Source organism: Rattus norvegicus, chromosome 17, assembly GCF_021556685.1.
Source record: "Rattus norvegicus strain SHRSP/BbbUtx chromosome 17, alternate assembly SHRSP_T2T, whole genome shotgun sequence".
In the NCBI taxonomy this organism is placed as follows: domain Eukaryota; kingdom Metazoa; phylum Chordata; class Mammalia; order Rodentia; family Muridae; genus Rattus; species Rattus norvegicus.
This window is the reverse complement of record NC_141550.1, coordinates 64,290,031-64,313,472: the sequence shown is the minus strand read 5'-3', so window position 1 is coordinate 64,313,472 and position 23,442 is coordinate 64,290,031. Positions and strand designations below refer to the sequence as shown.

General features: G+C 40.2%; 1 protein-coding gene across 4 annotated transcripts in view; it reads right to left on the bottom strand.

Moving 5' to 3' along the window:
• Positions 1-7,257: 7,257 nt before the first annotated feature.
• Positions 7,258-23,442, bottom strand: part of Poted (POTE ankyrin domain family member D) — a 33,554-nt gene continuing 17,369 nt past the window's right edge. For 3 of the 4 annotated variants that reach the window (XM_087591562.1, XM_087591564.1, XM_087591563.1), the window contains 3 exons: positions 14,937-15,009; positions 11,807-11,909; positions 8,156-8,294 (listed from right to left, as the gene is read on the bottom strand). In XM_087591562.1, the coding sequence (XP_087447688.1) occupies positions 11,843-11,909; positions 14,937-15,009 (140 nt within the window). In that variant the 3' untranslated portion in view covers positions 8,156-8,294; positions 11,807-11,842. 4 annotated transcript variants of the gene reach the window in all.

The following is a 23,442-nucleotide window of genomic DNA, read 5'->3' as shown; positions in this document are numbered from 1 at the left end:
TTTTTATTAACTTGAGTATTTCTTATATACATTTCGAGTGTTATTCCCTTTCCCGGTTTCCGGGCAAACATCCCCCTCCCCCCTCCCCTTCCTTATGGGTGTTCCCCTCCCAACCCTCCCCCCATTGCCGCCCTCCCCCCATAGACTAGTTCACTGGGGGTTCAGTCTTAGCAGGACCCAGGGCTTCCCCTTCCACTGGTGCTCTTACTAGGATATTCATTGCTACCTATGGGGTCAGAGTCCAGGGTCAGTCCATGTATAGTCTTTAGGTAGTGGCTTAGTCCCTGGAAGCTCTGGTTGCTTGGCATTGTTGTACTTTTGGGGTCTCGAGCCCCTTCAAGCTCTTCCAGTTCTTTCTCTGATTCCTTCAATAGGGGACCTATTCTCAGTTCAGTGGTTTGCTGCTGGCATTCGCCTCTATATTTGCTGTATTCTGGCTGTGTCTCTCAGGAGCGATCTACATCCGGCTCCTGTCGGTCTGCACTTCTTTGCTTCATCCATCTTGTCTAATTGGGTGGCTGTATATGTATGGGCCACATGTGGGGCAGGCTCTGAATGGGTGTTCCTTCAGTCTCTGTTTTAATCTTTGCCTCTCCCTTCCCTGCCAAGGGTATTCTTTTTCCTCATTTAAAGAAGGAGTGAAATATTCACATTTTGATCATCCGTCTTGAGTTTCGTTTGTTCTAGGGATCTAGGGTAATTCAAGCATTTGGGCTAATAGCCACTTATCAATGAGTGCATACCATGTATGTCTTTCTGTGATTGGGTTAGCTCACTCAGGATGATATTTTCCAGTTCCAACCATTTGCCTACGAATTTCATAAACTCGTTGTTTTTGATAGCTGAGTAATATTCCATTGTGTAGATGTACCACATTCTCTGTATCCATTCCTCTGTTGAAGGGCATCTGGGTTCTTTCCAGCTTCTGGCTATTATAAATAAGGCTGCGATGAACATAGTGGAGCACGTGTCTCTTTTATATGTTGAGGCATCTTTTGGGTATATGCCCAAGAGAGGTATGGCTGGATCCTCAGGCAGTTCAATGTCCAATTTTCTGAGGAACCTCCAGACTGATTTCCAGAATGGTTTTACCAGTCTGCAATCCCACCAACAATGGAGGAGTGTTCCTCTTTCTCCACATCCTCGCCAGCATCTGCTGTCACCTGAGTTTTTGATCTTAGCCATTCTCACTGGTGTGAGGTGAAATCTCAGGGTTGTTTTGATTTGCATTTCCCTTATGACTAAAGATGTTGAACATTTCTTTAGGTGTTTCTCAGCCATTCGGCATTCCTCAGCTGTGAATTCTTTGTTTAGCTCTGAACCCCATTTTTTAATAGGGTTATTTGTTTCCCTGCGGTCTAACTTCTTGAGTTCTTTGTATATTTTGGAAATAAGGCCTCTACCTGTTGTAGGATTGGTAAAGATCTTTTCCCAATCTGTTGGTTGCCGTTTTGTCCTAACCACAGTGTCCTTTGCCTTACAGAAGCTTTGCAGTTTTATGAGATCCCATTTGTCGATTCTTGATCTTAGAGCATAAGCCATTGGTGTTTTGTTCAGGAAATTTTTTCCAGTGCCCATGTGTTCCAGATGCTTCCCTAGTTTTTCTTCTATTAGTTTGAGTGTGTCTGGTTTGATGTGGAGGTCCTTGATCCACTTGGACTTAAGCTTTGTACAGGGTGATAAGCATGGATCGATCTGCATTCTTCTACATGTTGACCTCCAGTTGAACCAGCACCATTTGCTGAAAATGCTATCTTTTTTCCATTGGATGGTTTTGGCTCCTTTGTCAAAAATCAAGTGACCATAGGTGTGTGGGTTCATTTCTGGGTCTTCAATTCTATTCCATTGGTCTATCTGTCTGTCTCTGTACCAATACCATGCAGTTTTTATCACTATTGCTCTGTAATACTGCTTGAGTTCAGGGATAGTGATTCCCCCTGAAGTCCTTTTATTGTTGAGGATAGCTTTAGCTATCCTGGGTTTTTTGTTATTCCAGATGAATTTTCAAATTGTTCTGTCTAACTCTTTGAAGAATTAGATTGGTATTTTGATGGGGATTGCATTGAATCTGTAGATTGCTTTTGGTAAAATGGCCATTTTTACCATATTAATCCTGCCAATCCATGAGCATGGGAGATCTTTCCATCTTCTGAGGTCTTCTTCAATTTCTTTCCTCAGTGTCTTGAAGTTCTTATTGTACAGATCTTTTACTTGCTTGGTTAAAGTCACACCGAGGTACTTTATATTATTTGGGTCTATTATGAAGGGTGTCGTTTCCCTAATTTCTTTCTCGGCTTGTTTCTCTTTTGTATAGAGGAAGGCAACTGATTTATTTGAGTTAATTTTATACCCAGCCACTTTGCTGAAGTTGTTTATCAGCTTTAGTAGTTCTCTGGTGGAACTTTTGGGATCACTTAAATATACTATCATGTCATCTGCAAATAGTGATATTTTGACCTCTTCTTTTCCGATCTGTATCCCTTTGATCTCCTTTTGTTGTCTGATTGCTCTGGCTAGAACTTCAAGAACTATATTGAATAAGTAGGGAGAGAGTGGGCAGCCTTGTCTAGTCCCTGATTTTAGTGGGATTGCTTCAAGTTTCTCTCCATTTAGTTTAATGTTAGCAACTGGTTTGCTGTATATGGCTTTTACTATGTTTAGGTATGGGCCTTGAATTCCTATTCTTTCCAGGACTTTTATCATGAAAGGGTGTTGAATTTTGTCAAATGCTTTCTCAGCATCTAATGAAATGATCATGTGGTTCTGTTCTTTCAGTTTGTTTATATAATGGATCACGTTGATGGTTTTCCGTATATTAAACCATCCCTGCATGCCTGGGATGAAGCCTACTTGATCATGGTGGATGATTGTTTTGATGTGCTCTTGAATTCGGTTTGCCAGAATTTTATTGAGTATTTTTGCGTCGATATTCATAAGGGAAATTGGTCTGAAGTTCTCTTTCTTTGTTGTGTCTTTGTGTGGTTTAGGTATAAGAGTAATTGTGGCTTCGTAGAAGGAATTCGGTAGGGCTCCATCTGTTTCAATTTTGTGGAATAGTTTGGATAATATTGGTATGAGGTCTTCTATGAAGGTTTGATAGAATTCTGCACTAAACCCGTCTGGACCTGGGCTCTTTTTGGTTGGGAGACCTTTAATGACTGCTTCTATTTCCTTAGGAGTTATGGGGTTGTTTAACTGGTTTATCTGTTCGTGATTTAACTTCGATACCTGGTATCTGTCTAGGAAATTGTCCATTTCCTGAAGATTTTCAAATTTTGTTGAATATAGGTTTTTATAGTAAGATCTGATGATTTTTTGAATTTCCTCCGAATCTGTAGTTATGTCTCCCTTTTCATTTCTGATTTTGTTAATTTGGACACACTCTCTGTGTCCTCTCGTTAGTCTGGCTAAGGGTTTATCTATCTTGTTGATTTTCTCAAAGAACCAACTTTTGGTTCTGTTGATTCTTTCTATGGTCCTTTTTGTTTCTACTTGGTTGATTTCAGCTCTGAGTTTGATTATTTCCTGCCTTCTACTCCTCCTGGGTGTATTTGCTTCTTTTTGTTCTAGAGCTTTTAGGTGTGCTGTCAAGCTGCTGACATATGCTCTTTCCTGTTTCTTTCTGCAGGCACTCAGCGCTATGAGTTTTCCTCTTAGCACAGCTTTCATTGTGTCCCATAAGTTTGAGTATGTTGTATCTTCATTTTCATTAAATTCTAAAAAGTTTTTAATTTCTTTCTTTATTTCTTCCTTGACCAGGTTATCATTGAGTATAGCATTGTTCAATTTCCACGTATATGTGGGCATTCTTCCCTTATTGTTATTGAAGACCAGTTTTAGGCCGTGGTGGTCTGATAGCACGCGTGGGATTATTTCTATCTTTCTGTACCTGTTGAGGCCCGTTTTTTGACCAATTATATGGTCAATTTTGGAGAAAGTACCATGAGGAGCTGAGAAGAAGGTATATCCTTTTGCTTTAGGATAGAATGTTCTATAAATATCTGTTAAGTCCATTTGGCTCATGACTTCTCTTAGTCTGTCGACATCACTGTTTAATTTCTGTTTCCATGATCTGTCCATTGATGAGAGTGGGGTGTTGAAATCTCCCACTATTATTGTGTGAGGTGCAATGTGTGTTTTGAGCTTTAGTAAGGTTTCTTTTACGTATGTAGGTGCCCTTGTATTTGGGGCATAGATATTTAGGATTGAGAGTTCATCTTGGTTGATTTTTCCTTTGATGAATATGAAGTGTCCTTCCTTATCTTTTTTGATGACTTTTAGTTGGAAATTGATTTTATTTGATATTAGAATGGCTACTCCAGCTTGCTTCTTCTGACCATTTGCTTGGAAAGTTGTTTTCCAGCCTTTCACTCTGAGGTAGTGTCTGTCTTTGTCTCTGAGGTGTGTTTCCTGTAGGCAGCAGAATGCAGGGTCCTCGTTGCGTATCCAGTTTGTTAATCTATGTCTTTTTATTGGGGAGTTGAGGCCATTGATATTGAGAGATATTAAGGAATAGTGATTATTGCTTCCCGTTATATTCATATTTGGATGTGAGGTTATGTTTGTGTGCTTTCATTCTCTTTGTTTTGTTGCCAAGACGATTAGTTTCTTGCTTCTTCTAGGGTATAGCTTGCCTCCTTATGTTGGGCTTTACCATTTATTATCCTTTGTAGTGCTGGATTTGTAGAAAGATATTGTGTAAATTTGGTTTTGTCATGGAATATCTTGGTTTCTCCATCAATGTTAATTGAGAGTTTTGCTGGATACAGTAATCTGGGCTGGCATTTGTGTTCTCTTAGGGCCTGTATAACATCAGTCCAGGATCTTCTGGCCTTCATAGTTTCTGGCGAGAAGTCTGGTGTGATTCTGTTAGGTCTCCCTTTATATGTTACTTGACCTTTTTCCCTTACTGCTTTTAATATTCTTTCTTTATTTTGTGCGTTTGGTGTTTTGACAATTATGTGACGGGAGGTGTTTCTTTTCTGGTCCAATCTATTTGGAGTTCTGTAGGCTTCTTGTATGTCTATGGGTATCTCTTTTTTTAGGTTAGGGAAGTTTTCTTCTATGATTTTGTTGAAGATATTTACTGGTCCTTTGAGCTGGGAGTCTTCACTCTCTTCTATACCTATTATCCTTAGGTTTGATCTTCTCATTGAGTCCTGGATTTCCTGTATGTTTTGGACCAGTAGCTTTTTCCGCTTTACATTATCCTTGACAGTTGAGTCAATGATTTCTATGGAATCTTCTGCTCCTGAGATTCTCTCTTCCATCTCTTGTATTCTGTTGGTGAAGCTTGTTCTACAGCTCCTTGTCTCTTCTTTTGGTTTTCTATATCCAGGGTTGTTTCCATGTGTTCTTTCTTGATTGCTTCTATTTCCATTTTTAATTCCTTCAACTGTTTGATTGTGTTTTCCTGGAATTCTTTCAGGGATTTTTGCGATTCCTCTCTGTAGGCTTTTACTTGTTTATTAATGTTTTCCTGTGCTTCCCTAAGTGTGTTCAGGTCTTTCTTGAAGTCCTCCAGCATCATGATCAAATATGATTTTGAAACTAGATCTTGCTTTTCTGGTGTGTTTGGATATTCCATGTTTGTTTTGGTGGGAGAATTGGGCTCCGATGATGGCATGTAGTCTTGGTTTCTGTTGCTTGGGTTCCTGCGCTTGCCTCTCGCCATCAGATTATCTCTAGTGTTACTTTGTTCTGCTATTTCTGACAGTGGCTAGACTGTCCTATAAGCCTGTGTGTCAGGAGTGCTGTATACCTGTTTTCCTCTTTTTCAGTCAGTTATGGGGACAGAGTGTTCTGCTTTCGGGTGTGTAGTTTTTCCTCTCTACAGGTCTTCAGCTGTTCCTGTGGGCCTGTGTCTTGAGTTCACCAGGCAGCTTTCTTGCAGCAGAAAATTTGGTCTTACCTGTGGTCCCGAGGCTCAGGTTTGCTCGTGGGGTGCTGTCCAGGGGCTCTCTGCAGCGGCAGCAACCAGGAAGACCTGTGCCGCCCCTTCCGGGAGCTTCAGTGCACCAGGGTTCCAGATGGTCTTTGGCTTTTTCCTCTGGCGTCCGAGATGTGTGTGCAGGGAGCAGTCTCTTCTGGTTTCCCAGGCTTGTCTGCCTCTCTGAAGGTTTAGCTCTCCCTCCCACGGGATTTGGGTGCAGAGAACTGTTTATCCGGTCTGTTTCCTTCAGGGTCCGGCGGTGTCTCTGGCAGGGGTCCTGCCGCTCCTGGGCCCTCCCCCACGGGAGCCCAGAGGCCTTATACAGTTTCCTCTTGGGCCAGGGATGTGGGCAGGGGTGAGCAGTGTTGGTGGTCTCTTCCGCTCTGCAGCCTCAGGAGTGCCCACCTGACCAGGCGGTTGGGTCTCTCTCTCACCGGGTCTCAAGTTTTGATATTTACTCTATCAAATTAACACTTTATCTGATAATTTGTGTATAGGTAAGGAAATATGCACATATATAAATACAAGTGAAAGAAGGGGATTTTGCATAATGTTATTTGGTTACATCAGAACTGAGGGTAACATAACCTACAAATGTAATTGTAAGCCATCGAGTTTTTATTATAAATTTTACTTGTGGCAAAAGTCTATGTAATACTTTTTGAAAAATAGTAGTTAGACAATTTATTATAAGGACATTGGTGTCCTCTGTCCTAAAGAGCAAATAAACCTGCAGCAAGACATGTCCTGCATTCAATTTTTGAAGCTAATTTTGACTCTCATTCAGTTAACTCAATGGGAACCCTCATAGTCTTTGCTAGTGGATACATAAATCATTTCATGGCTGGTATTCTACTGGTAGAAGCAATAACATATGTCCTTGTGTTTATACAAGGAAGTACTGATAAAGTAGATGACTCACTTCTTATTGTGTTATTAAGAGAAGAGAGATAGCTAACATTACTTCAGAGGAGATGGTGTGTGCTAGATCTCATAATGATCCACATAGTGCACTATGATTTAATAGAATCATTTGGAGACTCCATGCAAAGAGAAACTCATGCTATTAAGGATCACAATGATTTTTTTAACGAATGATTTTGCTTCATCAGTGATTGCTCAAAGGATGTTATAAGGATCAATGGTATCTTGCCTATTACACACTTCTATAGACTAACATTTTCTTTCACTTGAGGGAAATTTGTGAGAAGAATTAGACCAGTAAACAATGGGAGATTAATCAAAGGTACAATGTTAAGGAGAAGGATTGAGGCTTTTTAAAAAGTGTTATAGATTTAGCAGGCACTAACACTTTAAGAAACATATGCCTTGGGTTTGGATTTAATATATAAATAGTTTTATCTCCTAAGATTAATATTAAAAGCAAAAGACCCATCCATGTTCTAGTAGACACCACTAAGACTCTGTGAATTCAAAATCAAAGGAAACCTTTAGGAGCAAAGGATGAAGCATGTCCAGGAGCTCTGGAAGAAGAAAGCTGGGAGTAGATAACATATTATCTATTTTGTTTGGGAAACATTACACAATTATAAAATTGTCAGAGAATAATAAGAGACAAATGACAATTGAGACACTTGAGATAAAAGTTCTCTACAAAAACAAATTTTTAAGTGCATTAAAACCAATATATAAGTCCTGAAGTTCAGACCTGATGAACTTTTAAAAAGAATAAATAGCAGTTAATATTAGGAGTCAGGACCCACGATGACTTAATATATTATTTTAACCACATGCCATAAACCCATATGAAAAAGCTCGATAACAGTCCTATAAGGTAGCTAATATCTTCAGAATATGGTAAAAGGAGGAATTTGTCAAAGATAGAGAAGGTCAAGTTCATTATCACTGGTAGTGAACAAGCCAGAATTTAAACCCATGAGTTCTGGTTATATAATATGTTTTATCATGTGTTGTGACAGTACTATTTGTCTTTGAGCATTTGAAGCTATGTAAGGAAATGTGGGTGCATCTGATACAGTCCGGAGGTCGAGGGGGTCCACTACTAAAAGTAGCCAACCTCCTTCATGGGTCCATGAGTGTGGTTCTTAATGAAGTTATAAAGTGATCCACAAGTTGGAGAGGTGGCTTCTTCAACATGGCCATGTCTAATCCATGGGTTCACAGAAATACTCGTGCTAAGTATGGGCTGATCTTACCTTCCAGTACGCAACTCAATAAACAAGAAGTGACCTGACTCACAGATCCTAAAAGGTGGATTTTTAAACACTGAGCTGGCTTGAGTCATGGATCCAAAGAGTCAATTTCTTAAACACGTGCTGATGAAGAGACCTCTGAACTTGAACTTAGCGTGAAGAACAAGTAGTTTATGTCTTCAACACACCTTCAGAAAGATTCAGTAGAAAGGAGCTATTAGTTACTATTATAGGGAGGAGACATTAAAACCAGCCCCTTTAATTAACTTTGTGGCTTTCAGAATCTCACAATGGCTGTAATGTGGGGTAGACCATGCAAATATAGCTAGAAAGCACAGGAAAACTGGGATTGGTGAACATGCCCAGACTCACTTAACTAGTAGCAATGTATTGTGTGCCTTGTAATAGATAAAGCTTTGTAGAGGCCTATTGTATGGGGCCAAAGGAAGGTTGAAAATGGTTACTTGGCTCTCAGCATAACACCAGGGTAGGCATTTGGACCATTCTCTGAAGTGCTATCAAGAGGGGAACGAGTTTGGGGATATTTGGAAGCAAGGGGCAAGATTGTGGATCTGATGATGTATACAGGGGCACAGTAAGCATGTGGCAACTACTGGAGTGAGGTACCTTCTCAGAGCACCTTATGTGTCAGGTCACACCCTTAGATACAGAAAGACTGGCTATGCCCTTAATGGCACTGCTTCTGGTGCAGTAGCTGTCAGCTCATGAGGCTTCCTATAGTATTATTCATGATGCATGTGTGAAGTAGGCCTGGTGAGACTGAAAGGCATGGGGCATCGGATATGTCAAGGTGCAGCCAAGGTATCTCTTTTGCTGTTCTGCTCTAGGGGAATTTGGAATAAGCACTTTTGTCAAGCCTAGCCCTGGTACTTCTGGGAAGAAATACTTCGTATGGCTCTGGTTCCAGGTCAAGAACTTGGAGGCATGCAGGTCTATCTTCCCCATTTGCACAAATTTCCCACCAAGGGAGAGAGAGATTTCATTAGGTTTTGTCTGAGAGCATAGAGCTGCTTCAGCATCAGTGCTTTGACCTCTTGCTCTGAGCCCTCCAGGGTGGTGTTACTTTGCTCTAACTAACTAACTAACTAACTAACTAACTAACTAACTAACTAACTAACTAATTATATATATTCCCTTCACCCATACAGCTGTGCCCCTTTCCCAGCTTATCACAATTCCTCTCTCCCTGGACTATGAGTCTACTTTTTTGAGGAACCCTGTATCTTTCCTGAGTGCTACTCTGTGTGACTACCTTTTTGGCACAGACTAGCTATGTCTAGTGCTATACTTACCTGAGACGCATTTCATCACCAGACCCCTCTGACTTTTCTTAGGCCCCAGAAAATTGCAACAGCTCCCAGCATCCTTCTCTCCCTACCCCATCTGTATTCCCCTTTGCCTATCATCTCCATTTTCTGAATTCCTCCCTCTATTCCTGTGCTCCATATTCCTCCCATTATTCTCCTCTCCTCTCTTAGAAACCTAGAAGCAAGTAGGACTCTATGGACTGTCTCTGAGTTCTTATCCTGGTTGTCAGGCCTCTCTGCCCTACAATGCAACCATTGATTCTGTCTGTTCCTTTTGTAGACAAGCTACTCCTTGAGTGACGGATCTCTTCCCAGAGTAAAGAATCTGACTGGATCCTACTAGTTCTTGCAGATGTAGCTTTATGTGCACATTTTTACTAGAAGACTTCACACCCTGAGGCTGCACTAGTAGGGGTTTTATACTGTCTTGGATTCTCATAGAGCAAGCTTGGGAATCCTCTTTGGGATCCATCTGCAGCTTAACTCAAGCCAGGAGGATCTCAGAAAAATGAAACGATGGAGGCCAGTTCATCTTTGAGACTGGACAATGTTCCTCATGTGGAAACTGTTCCTGATATAGTGACTCCAACCACTTGATTTCCAGTAGCACCATCGCTTCACGAGAAGCAATCTCTGTTCTAGGATATCTTGCTCTATGGAGGACTGGGTTTCATACCTCTTTAGCTTTGTCTTCTAGCTTCCTCATCATTTCTGTCCCCTGCTTTGGACCTTCATAGAGTGGTAAAGGACAACGGCATCTTCTGAGTAATATTCAATAATCTTGGCTAGTCCTAAGGAGTCTTGCTGATGCTCCACATTTTTGGATGTATTTTCTGATCCAGGCCATTTCATAAGTCACTAGGATGGGCCACCATTCTGTACCATAGCCTTTGGTTCTTTTTTTTTTTTTTTTGGTTCTTTTTTTCGGAGCTGGGGACCGAACCCAGGGCCTTGCGCTTCCTAGGTAAGCGCTCTACCACTGAGCTAAATTCCCAGCCCCTTCGGTTCTTATTCTTAGACCTGACAAGCAGGTAACGAGCAAACCCAGCCCAAGACTTGGTTGAGTCCCATTTACCTCCTGAGCTCCTTCAGGTCTTACCTACCATTGCTGCCCCCAGCAACCACAGGACTGTCAATATTGATATACTTCTATCAGGTTAAAGCTAAGCCAAGGGCTCAAGGTTCCTTGAGATGACTTCCCATACCCGTGCATAAAGATTCAATTCAAACACCAGAAAATGCACAATGAATAAAGGCCTCACCAGACACATGCCACACATGCTAGAGTTAATTGGTTCTGTACGTCTATGGAAAATGGGAAGAAAAACTAATCAGCTGAGAGCCAGGAGGCCAGAAGCTTTGAGGACCTGGAGTATGATTGAAGCTTCAAGACCACCCTGTTGACGGATGCCTCAAAGAAGTTCTCTTGTGATTTAAGGGCTAGGTTGTAGCTGACGAGGATGGAGTTGGAGTAGGGAGCTGTATGCCATATCAGGGCCAGCTAGGATAGCCCTGCTGTGGGAAGGAGGCCAGAAAGTCCATGCACCAGTTACATGCTTCATGTCCCTGGTATGTGCACATCACTGCCATGAAATGGTGAGAAGCAGCACTTTGATCCTAATACCCTATGTCATGCTGGTTGGGGCCCAGAATTCTTGGCCTCCTAATAAGATAGAGTTTATCTTCTAATTTGAAACCCTGTGTTTGAACTCATTTCTTCTCTCAAGATAATTTTTTAAAATTTTGATGACTTTCTTGTGATCTCCACACCCCTAAGTCAATATCACTATTTCCAGTCCCATTTTATTTTTGGACCACATATAGTACTCTGTGACTTACACATGAGGCAAAACACTATTATATACATATGCGATTGATAACATATGTTTATCGGAGTTAATCAAAATGTAACTCTGCATGATCAGATATATCTGCATGATCAGCTGTTTGAAAATTATTGCTTAGAAGAAATGAGAATTAGGTGTCTGACGGTATGTTCTTTTCAAACACATTTTAGTGCTGGGAACTCTTTCTTTCTGGAGACTTCCTCATTGCTCCAGACTACACTGTGCATACATAACTCACTTCCCCTCACTGACCATCTGCATTCACTGACTTTCTCAGTCTCTATTCCTCTTTTTCTCTCCTTCCCTTCCTTGCAGTTCCAAGGAATAAATTTCTTTAAATGTGAGTCATAGTCCAGCTCTTCCGGTGGCTATCTCTGTGTTAGCTGTTCCTTGACTGTGATAATATGCAGGGCTTCTCACCACTGACTTGCCCGTTCACCTTCGTAAATAGTAGTAACTCTTCTGCTGAAGAAACATAGTGCTATTTTATACCAACATTCTGTATGTATAAATCCTTTCTCCTACCTTCATTTGGTCCATTTTCAGGGTTGTCATCTTCCTTTACTGTCGCACGTAAATTGGGAATTTCATTGGATCTTTCTGGCACTGCAGTATGTCCAGACATACTCTGTTAAAACAAGTCACGATAGAGCGTTTTCTCTGAGCTGGTAGCTGGCTCAGTGGTAAGAGCAATTGCTCTACAGGCATGAGCACCCACAGTCAGGTGGCTATTACCATGCAAGGATCAGGTCAAGTCTGCACACCTGTCTAAACTGTTGCCCTGGAAACTGTAGGATCAATAGAAGGATCACTGGAGCCTGGCAGCTGTGACTGACACTGTTCAGCGAGAAGCCATGTAATAGAGCAGAACACTCCAGTCTGCATGTGCACGTGGGTACACATGCTTGCATGTACCATAACACACACACACAGACACACACACACACACACACACACACACACACACAGACACACACACAGAGTATGCGTGCATACATGCACACAGTGTTTCATAAGTTTCTACTTTGCTGGTTATGAATGTTTATATTTCCTAAATGACGATTGGAAGGAAATACATTTTATGTTCACCTCATGGCTACTGAAGCAGCTGTTTTACCTGCAGAAAACCTATATAGGATGAAGTCAGCCAGAAACTCCAGCCTACTGAGGACAGATGACCTTCAGGCCCCTTAGCACAGTAAGGAGATGTTAACAAATATTTTCCAGGGCATGAGGAGATAATTGTTTCTTGAGGATTTGGCTAGTAGGAGTTTTCCAATGCATGGTCCATAACTGATGTATATATGACTGGACATAGCATATATCACTAGACTTAGAAGGTTATGATCTTCCCAAAAAGAGATATGATGTTATTATGGATGTGATGGGGTACAAAAGGGGGTAGAATGGACAAAATAAAAATTTATGAAATGCTTTGTGTGTATTTGCTGTGTGTGTGCAATATATGAGCATGTGTGTTCGGATACATATGCCCATGTATGCAGGGAGTGGAAGACACTGAATTAGGATAAAAAATGGGTGATAGATACTGAATTCAGTTACTTAATGTGCTGTTTGGTGTTGTGGTTTGAAGGAGACTATCTCCCATAGGCTCATATATTTGAATGCTTGATCCTTAGTGGAACTGCTTGGGAAGGATTAGAAGGTATTGCCTTACTGGAGTAGGTGTGGCCTTGTTGGAGGAGGTTTGTCACTGGGGCAGGTTTTAAGGTTACAAAAGCCCATTTTAGGCCTAGTCTCTCCTCTTCTTTTCTCCCCCTCTTCTCCCCTCCCTTTCTCTGTGTCTCTGTGTCTGTGTCTGTCTGTCTGTCTGTCTCTCTCTCTCTCTCTGTCTCTGTCTCTCTCTCTCTCTCTCTCTCTCTCTCTCTCTCCCTCTCTCTCTCTGCCTGTTGCCTGAGCATCAGGGTGTAGAGCATAAAGCTCTCTGCTACTGCTCCATCACTATGCCCATCTGACTGCTTTCTGCCATGGTGATCATGGGAGAACACTCTAAAACTGCCATCAATTTATTGTTTTTTGAGGAGTTGCCTTGGTCGCAGTGGCTTTTCTCAGCAATAAAACAATAACTAAGTAGGTTTTTTGTCAATATGAAACAAGACAGAATCATCTGATAATATCAAACCTCAAATGAGGAAAGGCCTACATTATATTGGCCTATAGGCAAGTCTGCTTAGTATGTTTTTTATTGATTATTAATCTGGGAGAGTTCAATTTACTGTGGGTAGTGCCAACCCGGAATGACTCAGAATGGATAAGGATGCCAATAAGCAAGTTGTGTGTTGCAAGCCATGTGTCCCTCCATGACTTTTGCTTCAATTCCTGCCTCCAGGGTCTTTCCCCTGCTTGTGGTCCTGCTCTGACTTCCTCAGTGACCAGTTCTTATCTGGAAGTGTAAACTAAAACGAACTCTTTTTCTAAGTTGCTTTTTTGTCATAGTGTTTTATTATAGAAATAGGCAACTTATTTTAGACATTAATCTTGGATACCCTGTATGCTTTGCGAAAGTCACTGAAGCAGGGCAATTATTATTAAATTGATCCTGGCAGCTGCTGTGTACTCTGTTTCTGGTAAGGTTATAAGATATTCAATTGCTTACAGTAAACTTGCCTTAGTCCCAGTCTTGCTGACAACCTTCAACCAGTCTTTGTTTTCCCACTGACCATAATCAGGAGACAGTTCTTCCATAAGTAACACTGGCACTGATGTCTTTGCATACCTAACACTAATTTTTATTTCTCACAATTTTATATGCCACTTTATTAATACTTATATGTCCAAGTTCTTATCAGAGACATTGCTTTGATACATCACTAAACATAAACATAATAACAGCTACAGGGACTGTTTTCGACTAATAGAATACATGTGTCATATTAAATACTTTGTAGTATGTCATGTTGGGCCTGAAGAGACTCTCAATAACCAGTATTAATGAGCCTCCTAGAACTGATTATTATTTGGGACTAACCATAATGAAAAGAACATTATGAAATTAAAATTTAATACTAATTTTAAGAAATAGATTTTTGGATTTCTAAATGTTCATATGCATATTTTTGTAATAAGAAAACCAATGTGAGAGATAGATACAAAAATCTCCTAAAAATTATGATACTAAAACATTCAACAAAGAAATTAATAGTCAAGCTTATATATTCTTAGATACATAGTTTTGAAATTAAAGCCACCAGGGAGATCAATTGATTAATCCTTTATTGATACAATAATTGAATATGTTGAACATTTATTAAAGCATAAGAATTGTAATAGCTGTATCTGTATAACTTAAATATCATATTAATTTTCACTTATCAAAATGCTTGATATGAATTTGAGATTTTCTCTACTGTATGAAATGTATTTATAGTATAATTTTTCTACCACTCTGAATTTTCACCTCCATTTTGGTTGCTAGTATCTCAAAATATTTACTTTCATTTGGAATTCACCACAGTAAAAATAACTAGATACTTCATATAATATTTATATATAACTTATATGATATAATATATAAATTATATACTTTTCTGCCCAACTTTTCAAATAAAATGATAGGTAAACTGTGACTAAATTTTGAATATAAGCAACAAAACAAGTTTCAGCACACTCAGTAATTTCACAAAGGTCAATTTACCGAAGTACCGCTATGACGTTTATCCCTGCGTGGTATAAGTAAGTTAGTTCTTGAAGAAGATTCAATGAGAGTTCTGTAAAACAAAATATAGAACAAAATTGTTAAGTGAGGTTATTCTAAAATGTGGCAAAGCTTTAGCTATTTGAATAATAAATATTATTTCTTTGTGTACCTCTAAGGTTTTCAAAGCTACCTCATTCTGCCTCTTCTGTCAATCAATGAAATTGTCAATAAAGGCTCACACACACTTTCATTGCAGAGAGTACCTATCAGATAGTACTTGTAAGAACCTGAGGAGATTCTGTATTCAAATTTGCCTGTCCTGGAACTGGCAAGGTGAATTGGTGAGTACAATTCTTGCTGCACAAGAATGCAGTCCTGAGATGAGATTCCCCAAACACATGGAGAGTCAGACAAGGTGGAATGTGCCTGCCACCACAGAAGGAGGGATAGAGCTTCAGAGATTGCAGATCCCAAACTCCAGTCAGCCAGTCAAGCCAAAATGATAATCTTGTGTCTCGGAGAGCAACTAAGGTAGAGAGCAATGGAGAAAGATGCTTGGAGTTGTCTTGTGATCTACACACTCATGTGCCTACACACTCACACACACATAGGCACACACACACACACACACACACACACACACACACACACACACGCAAACAGGCACACATGCACTAACACAGAAACACATGCACACCTCTCTACTTGAGGCATGTGCAGATTCCTGAAAGAATCACAGAAGTGTAGCAGTAGCTGTTTTATTACTTTAGTAAAAAACTAACCGAAGGGTCAACAACAGAAGAAAAGTGACATGGGAAAGGAGAAAGAAGGAGGGGGCAAATTGCCCTGGCCAATGAATATTTTTCGTTTAGCACTTTCCAGTTCTTGGTACTTGAGGAACTGTAAAATTGTGGTGACATAAATGATGTCACATTCCTATCTACTATGGAGACCCTTGTCAGTGGCTCAACTTATTTTTAAATTTCTCAGCAGTAGACTTTGTAAGTTTCAACAATTAAACACAAAATGAAACACATTTTTCAAGACTACTTTGAACCCTATTCTAATATATATTTAAATAACATAATATAATTTTTAAAAGTCTTTAGCTTTTATATCTGTTACCTTTATAAAAATCGTGACTAGTAGCAATATTTTGATATTTAGAAACCTTATTCTCAGTCTCCCCAGGTTATTTTACAAATTACCCATTCCTTTTAATCTTTACCCTGGCCTAACATACTAGTTTCATTCTTTTCCTTCTTTCTAATAACTACATTCAATTTTCGGCTATTGTAAATATCTACCTATGACTGGAGCCACAACCTCGCTGATCCCAGCCCACAGCTCACTGCTCCTAAACCCCTTGGGGGAGAGAGCTCACCACCCGGACAGGTGGGCACTCCTGAGACTGCAGAGCGGGAGAGACCACCAATACTGCCCAACCCTGCCCAGATCCCTGGCCCAAGAGGAAACTATATATGGCCTCTGGGAACCGGAAGATAGGGGCACTCGAACAGCAGATCCCCCGCAGTGCAGACACTGCCCAGACCTGAAGCAAACCAGGTCAACAGTTCTCTGCACCCAAATCCCCTGGGAGGGAGAGCTAAACCTTGTCAGGGACAGACATGCCTGGGAAACCAGAAGAGACTACACTCTGCCCACATTTCTGACTCCAGAGGAAAACACCTAACACCATCTGGGAGGCCAGTGAAAGGGGGGGCCAGGAAAAGGCGGCATAGGCCCTCCTGGTTGCCGCCCTTAAAAGCAGCCCCCCACGAGCAACTTGAGCTGCGGGACCACAGGTAAGACCAACTTTTCTGCTGCAAGTGACCTGCCTGATGGACTCAGGACACAGGCCCACAGGAACAGCTGAAGACCAGTAGACAGGAAAGACTACACGCCCCAAAGCAGAACACTCTGTCCCCATAACTGGTTGAAAGAAAACAGGAAAACAGGTCTACAGCACTCTTGACACACAGGCCTATAGGAAAGTCTAGCCACTGTCAGAAATAGCAGAATAAGGTTAACACCAGAGACAACCTGATGGCAAGAGGCAAGCACAGGAACCCAAGCAACAGAAACCAAGACTACATGGCACCATCAGAGCCCAATTCTCCCACCAAAGCAAACATTGAATATCCAAATATACCAGAAAAGCAAGATCTAGATTTAAAATCACATTTGATCATGATGCTGGAGGACTTGAAGAAAGACATGAAGAACTCCCTTAGAGAAATGCAGGAAAACATAAATAAACAAGTAGAAGCCTATAGAGAGGAATAACAAAAATCCCTGAAAGAATTCCAGGAAAACACAGTCAAACAGGTGAAGGAATTAAAAATGGAAATAGAAGCAATAAAGAAAACACAAAGGGAGACAACCCTGGATATAGAAAACCAAAGGAAGAGACAAGGAGCCGCAGATACAAGCATCACCAACAGAATACAAGAGATAGAAGAGAGAATCTCAGGAGCAGAAGATTCCATAGAAATCATCAACACAACTGTCAAAGATAATGTAAAACAGAAAAACCTACTGGTCCAAAACATACAGGAAATCCAGGACTCAATGAGAAGATCAAACCTAAGGATAATAGGTATAGAAGACAGTGAAGACTCCCAGCTCAAAGGATCAGTAAATATCTTCAACAAAATCATAGAAGAAAATTTCCCTAACCTAAAGAAAGAGATGCCCATAAGCATACAAGAAGCCTACAGAACTCCAAATAGATTGGACCAGAAAAGAAACTCCTCCCGTCACATAATAGTCAAAACACCAAATGCACAAAATAAAGAATATTAAAAGCAGTAAGGGAAAAAAGGTCAAGTAACATATAAAGGCAGACCTATCAGAATTATACCAGACTTCTTGCCAGAGACTATGAAAGCCAGAAGATCCTGGACAGATGTCATACAGACCCTAAGAGAACACAAATGCCAGCCCAGGTTACTGTATCCTGCAAAACTCTCAATTAACATAGATGGAGAAACCAAGATATTCCATGACAAAACCAAATTTAACACAATATCTTTCTACAAATCCAGCCCTACAAAGGATAAATGGTAAAGCCCAACATAAGGAGGCAAGCTACACCCTAGAAAAAGCAAGAAACTAATCGTCTTGGCAACAAAACAAAGAGAAGAGAAGCACACAGACATAATCTCACATCCAAATATGAATATAAGAGGAAGCAATAATCACTATTCCTTAATATCTCTCAACATCAATGGTCTCAACTCCCCAATAAAAAACATATATTAACAAACTGGATATGCAATGAGGACCCTGCATTCTGCTGCCTCCAGGAAACACACCTCAGAGACAAAGACAGACACTACCTCAGAGTGAAAGGCTGGAAAACAACTTTCCGAGCAAATGGTCGGAAGAAGCAAGCTGGAGTAGCCATTCTAATATCGAATAAAATTGATTTTCAACTAAAAGTCATCAAAAAGGATAAGGAAGGACACTTCATATTCATCAAAGGAAAATCCACCAAGATGAACTCTCAATCCTAAATATCTATGCTCTAAATACAAGGGCACCTACATACATAAAAGAAACCTCACTAAAGCTCAAAACACACATTGCACCTCACACAATACTAGTAGGAGATTTCAACACCCCACTCTCATCAATGGAAAGGTCATGGGAACAGAAATTAAACAGAGACGTAGACAGACTAAGAGAAATCATGAACCAAATGGACTTAACAGATATTTATAGAACATTCCATTCTAAAACAAAAGGATATACCTTCTTCCCACCACCTCATGGTACTTTCTCCAAAATTGACCATATAATAGGTCATAAAACAGGCCTCAACAGACATGGAAAGATAGAAATAATCCCATGTGTCCTATCAGACCTCCACGGGCTAAAGCTGGTGTTCAATAACAATAAGGGAGGAATGCCCACATATACATGTAAGTTGAACAATGCTCTACTCAACGACATCCTGGTCAAGGAAGAAATAAAGAAAAAAATTAAAGGCTTCTTAGAATTTAATGAAAATGAAGGTACAACATAACCAAACTTATGGGACACAGTGAAAGCTGTGCTAAGAGGAAAACTCATAGCGCTGAGTGCCTGCAGAAAGAAACAGGAGAGAGCATATGTCAGCAGCTTGACAGCACACCTAAAAGCTCTAGAACAAAAAGAAGCAAATATACCCAGGAGGAGTAGAAGGCAGGAAATAATCAAACTCAGAGCTGAAATCAACCAAGTAGAAACAAAAAGGACCATAGAAAGAATCCACAGAGCCAAAAGTTGGTTCTTTGAGAAAGTCAACAAGATATATAAATCCTTAGCCAGACTAATGAGAGGACACAGAGAGTCTGTCCAAATTAACAAAATCAGAAATGAAAAGGGAGACATAACTACAGAATCAGAGGAAATTCAAAAAATCATCAGATCCTACTACAAAAGCCTATATTCAACAAAACTTGAAAATCTGCAGGAAATGGGCAATTTCCTAAACAGATACCAGGTACCAAAGTTAAATCAGGAACAGATAAACCATTTAAACAACCCCATAACTCCTAATGAAATAGAAGCAGTCATTAAAGTTCTCCCAACCAAAAAGAGCCCAGGTCCAGACGGGTTTAGTGCAGAATTCTATCAGACCTTCATAGAAAACCTCATACCAATACTATCCAAACTATTCCACAAAATTGAAACAGATGGAGTGCTCCCGAATTCCTTCTATGAAGCCACAATTACTCTTATACCTAAACCACACAAAGACCCAACAAAGAAAGAGAACTTCAGACTAATTTCCCTTATGAATATCGACACAAAAATACTCAGTAAAATTCTGGCAAACTGAATCCAAGAGCACAAAAACAGTCATCCACCATAATCAAGTAGGCTTCATCCCAGGCATACAGGGATGGTTTAATATACAGAAAACCATCAACATGATCCATTATATAAACAAACTGAAAGAACAAAACCACATGATCATTTCATTAGATGCTGAGAAAGCATTTGACAAAATTCAACACCCCTTCCTGGTAAAAGTCCTGGAAAGAATAGGAATTCAAGGCCCATACCTAAACATACTAAAAGCCATATACAGCAAACCAGTTGCTAACATTAAACTAAATGGAGAGAAACTTGAAGCAATCCCACTAAAATCAGGTGCTAGACAAGGTTACCCACTCTCTCCCTACTTATTCAATATAGTTCTTGAAGTTCTAGCCAGAGCAATCAGACAACAAAAGGAGGTCAAGGGGATACAGATTGGAAAAGAAGAAGTCAAAATTTCACTATTTGCAGATGATATGATAGTATATTTAAGTGATCCCAAAAGTTCCACCAGAGAACTACTAAACCTGATAAACACCTTCAACAAAGTGATTGGGTATAAAATTAACTCAAATAAATCAGTACCCTTCCTCTAAACAAAAGAGAAACAAGCCGAGAAAGAAACGACACCCTTCAGAATAGTCCCAAATAATATAAAATACCTCGGTGTGACTTTAACCAAGCAAGTAAAAGATTTGTACAATAAGAACTTCAAGCCTCTGAAGAAAGAAATTGAAGAAGACCTCAGAAGATGGAAAGATCTCCCATGCTCATGGATTGGCAGGATTAACATAGTAAAAATGGCCATTTTACCAAAAGTGATCTACAGATTCAATGCAATCCCCATCAACATACCAATCCAATTCTTCAGAGAGTTAGACAGAACAATTTGCAAATTAATCTGGAATAACAAAAAACCCAGGATAGCTAAAACTATCCTCAGCAATAAAAGGACTTCAGGGGGAATTACTATCTCTGAACTCAAGCAGTATTACAGAGCAATAGTGATAAAAAACTGCATGGTATTGGTACAGGGACAGACAGATAGACCAGTGGAATAGAATTGAAGACCCAGAAATGAACCCACACACCTATGGTCACTTGATTTTTGACAAAGGAGCCAAAACCATCCAATGGAAAAAAGATAGCATTTTCAGCAAATGGTGCTGGTTCAACTGGAGGTCAACATGTAGAAGAATGCAGATCGATCCATGCTTATCACCCTGTACAAAGCTTAAGTCCAAGTGGATCAAGGACCTCCACATCAAAGTAGATATATTCAAGCTAATAGAAGAAAAATTGGGGAAGCATCTCGAACACATGGGCACTGGAGAAAATTTCCTGAACAAAACACCAATGGCCTATGCTCTAAGATCAAGAATCGACAAATGGGATCTCATAAAACTGCAAAGCTTCTGTAAGGCAAAGGACACTGTGGTTAGGACAAAATGGCAACCAACAGATTGGGAAAAGATCTTTACCAATCCTACAAGAGATAGAGGGCTTATATCCAAAATATACAAAGAACTCAAGAAGTTAGACCGCAGGGAGACAAATAACCCTATTAAAAATGGGGTTCAGAGCTAAACAAAGAATTCACAGCTGAGGAATGCCGAATGGCTGAGAAACACCTAAAGAAAAGTTCAATATCTTTAGTCATCAGAGAAATGCAAATCAAAACAACCCTGAGATTTCACCTCACACCAGTGAGAACGGCTAAGATCAAAAACTCAGGTGACAGCAAATGCTGGCAAGGATGTGGAGAAAGAGGAACACTCCTCCGTTGTTGGTGGGATTGTAGACTGGTACAACCATTCTGTAAATCAGTCTGGAGGTTCCTCAGAAAATTGGGCATTGACGTACCTGAGGACCCAGCTATACCTCCCTTGGGCATATACTCAAAAGATGCCCCCACATATAACAAAGACATGTGTTCCACTGTGTTCATAGCAGCCTTATTTATAATAGGCAGAAGCTGGAAAGGACCCAGATGCCCTTCAACAGAGGACTGGATACAGAAAATGTGGTACATCTACACAATAGAATATTACTCAGCTATCAAAAACAATGACTTTTTGAAATTTATAGGCAAATAGAGGGAACTGGAAAATATTATCCTGGGTGAGGTAACCCAATCACAGAAAAACACACATGGTATGCACTCATCAATAAGTGGCTATTAGCCCAAATGCTTGAATTACCCTAGATGCACAGAACACATGAAACTCAAGAAGGATGACCAAAACGCAAATGATTCACTCCTTCTTTAAAATGGGAACAAGAATACCCTTGGGAGGGAATAGGGAGGCAAAGTTTAGAACAGATGCAAAAGGAACACCCATTCAGAGTCTGCCCCACATGTGGCCCATACATATACAGCCACCCAATTAGAGAAGACGGATGAAGCAAAGAAGTGCAGGCCGACAGAAACCGGATGTAGATCTTTCCTGAGAGACACAGCCAGAATATAGCAAATACATAAGCGAATGCCAGCAGCAAACCACTGAACTGAGAATGGGACCCCCGTTGAAGGAATCAGAGAAAGGACTGGAAGAACTTGAAGGGGCTCAAGACCCTATATGAACAATAATGCCAACCAACCAGAGCTTCCAGGGACTAAGCCACTACCCAAAGACTATACATGGACTGACCCTGGGCTCCAACCTCATAGGTAGCAATGAATAGCCTAGTTAGAGGACCAGTGGAAGGGGAAGCCCTTGGTCCTGCCAAGACTGAACCCCCAGTGAACGTGATTGTTGTGGGGAGGGTGGTAATGGGGGGAGGGTGGGGAGGGGAACACCCATATAGAAGGGAAGGGGTAGGGGCTAGGGGGATGTTGGCTCGGAAACCGGGAAGGGAAATAACAATCAAAATGTAAATAAGCAATACTCATGTTAATAAATATTAAAAAAATCTACCTACGTCTGATGCATAAGGAAGAGGACCCTGCATTTAATGAAAATACCTTTATATCACATTTTGGCCAATGACTACATCCATAGAGCACAGTTAATTAGCTTTGATCCTCAGATTTTCCACTGGAATAACCATTTTCTCAGGGTGTTAACATTTCATCTCTTAGTTTCCAAGATTTTGTAGTACCCACCCCCCCAAGCCTCTGTTTTTATCTGATGCCAACTAAAAAGAAATACGTGACTAAGATAAATTGAAAATTATTCAAATAGAAACATATGTCAAAAAACGACAGGTAATACAGGACGAAGGATAGATGAGAAAGGAAACATCCTGTAACTAGAAAATAGACAGGGCATGAATTGAAAGAGAATACCAAATTGAGTAATTTACACATGGAGAGATTAATTTATACAATTCTCTAAACAAAGTGAATATAATACATGGTCACCTGTGTTTGTGCTTGAAATCTAACAAAATAAATCACTTTCCAGACTTTCCTCATCTTGCTTATATAAAACTTAGGATATTGTGATTCTTAAGTGAAATTTGTCCTACAACTGTGATGGTAGTACTATTTATTAACACTGCAATTATCAAAGCACTGGGACAAACTATGGAACTGCAATTGGGTTTCTTAGCTTGACAGCAGAAGTCATACATGACTGACTTTCTGATTTGATCGTTGTTGAACTACAGACCCCTGTGGTACATGGGATCTTATCATTTGATGCAAAGAAACAAGAGAATGAATGCACTGGGAGCTAGGAAAGATGACTTT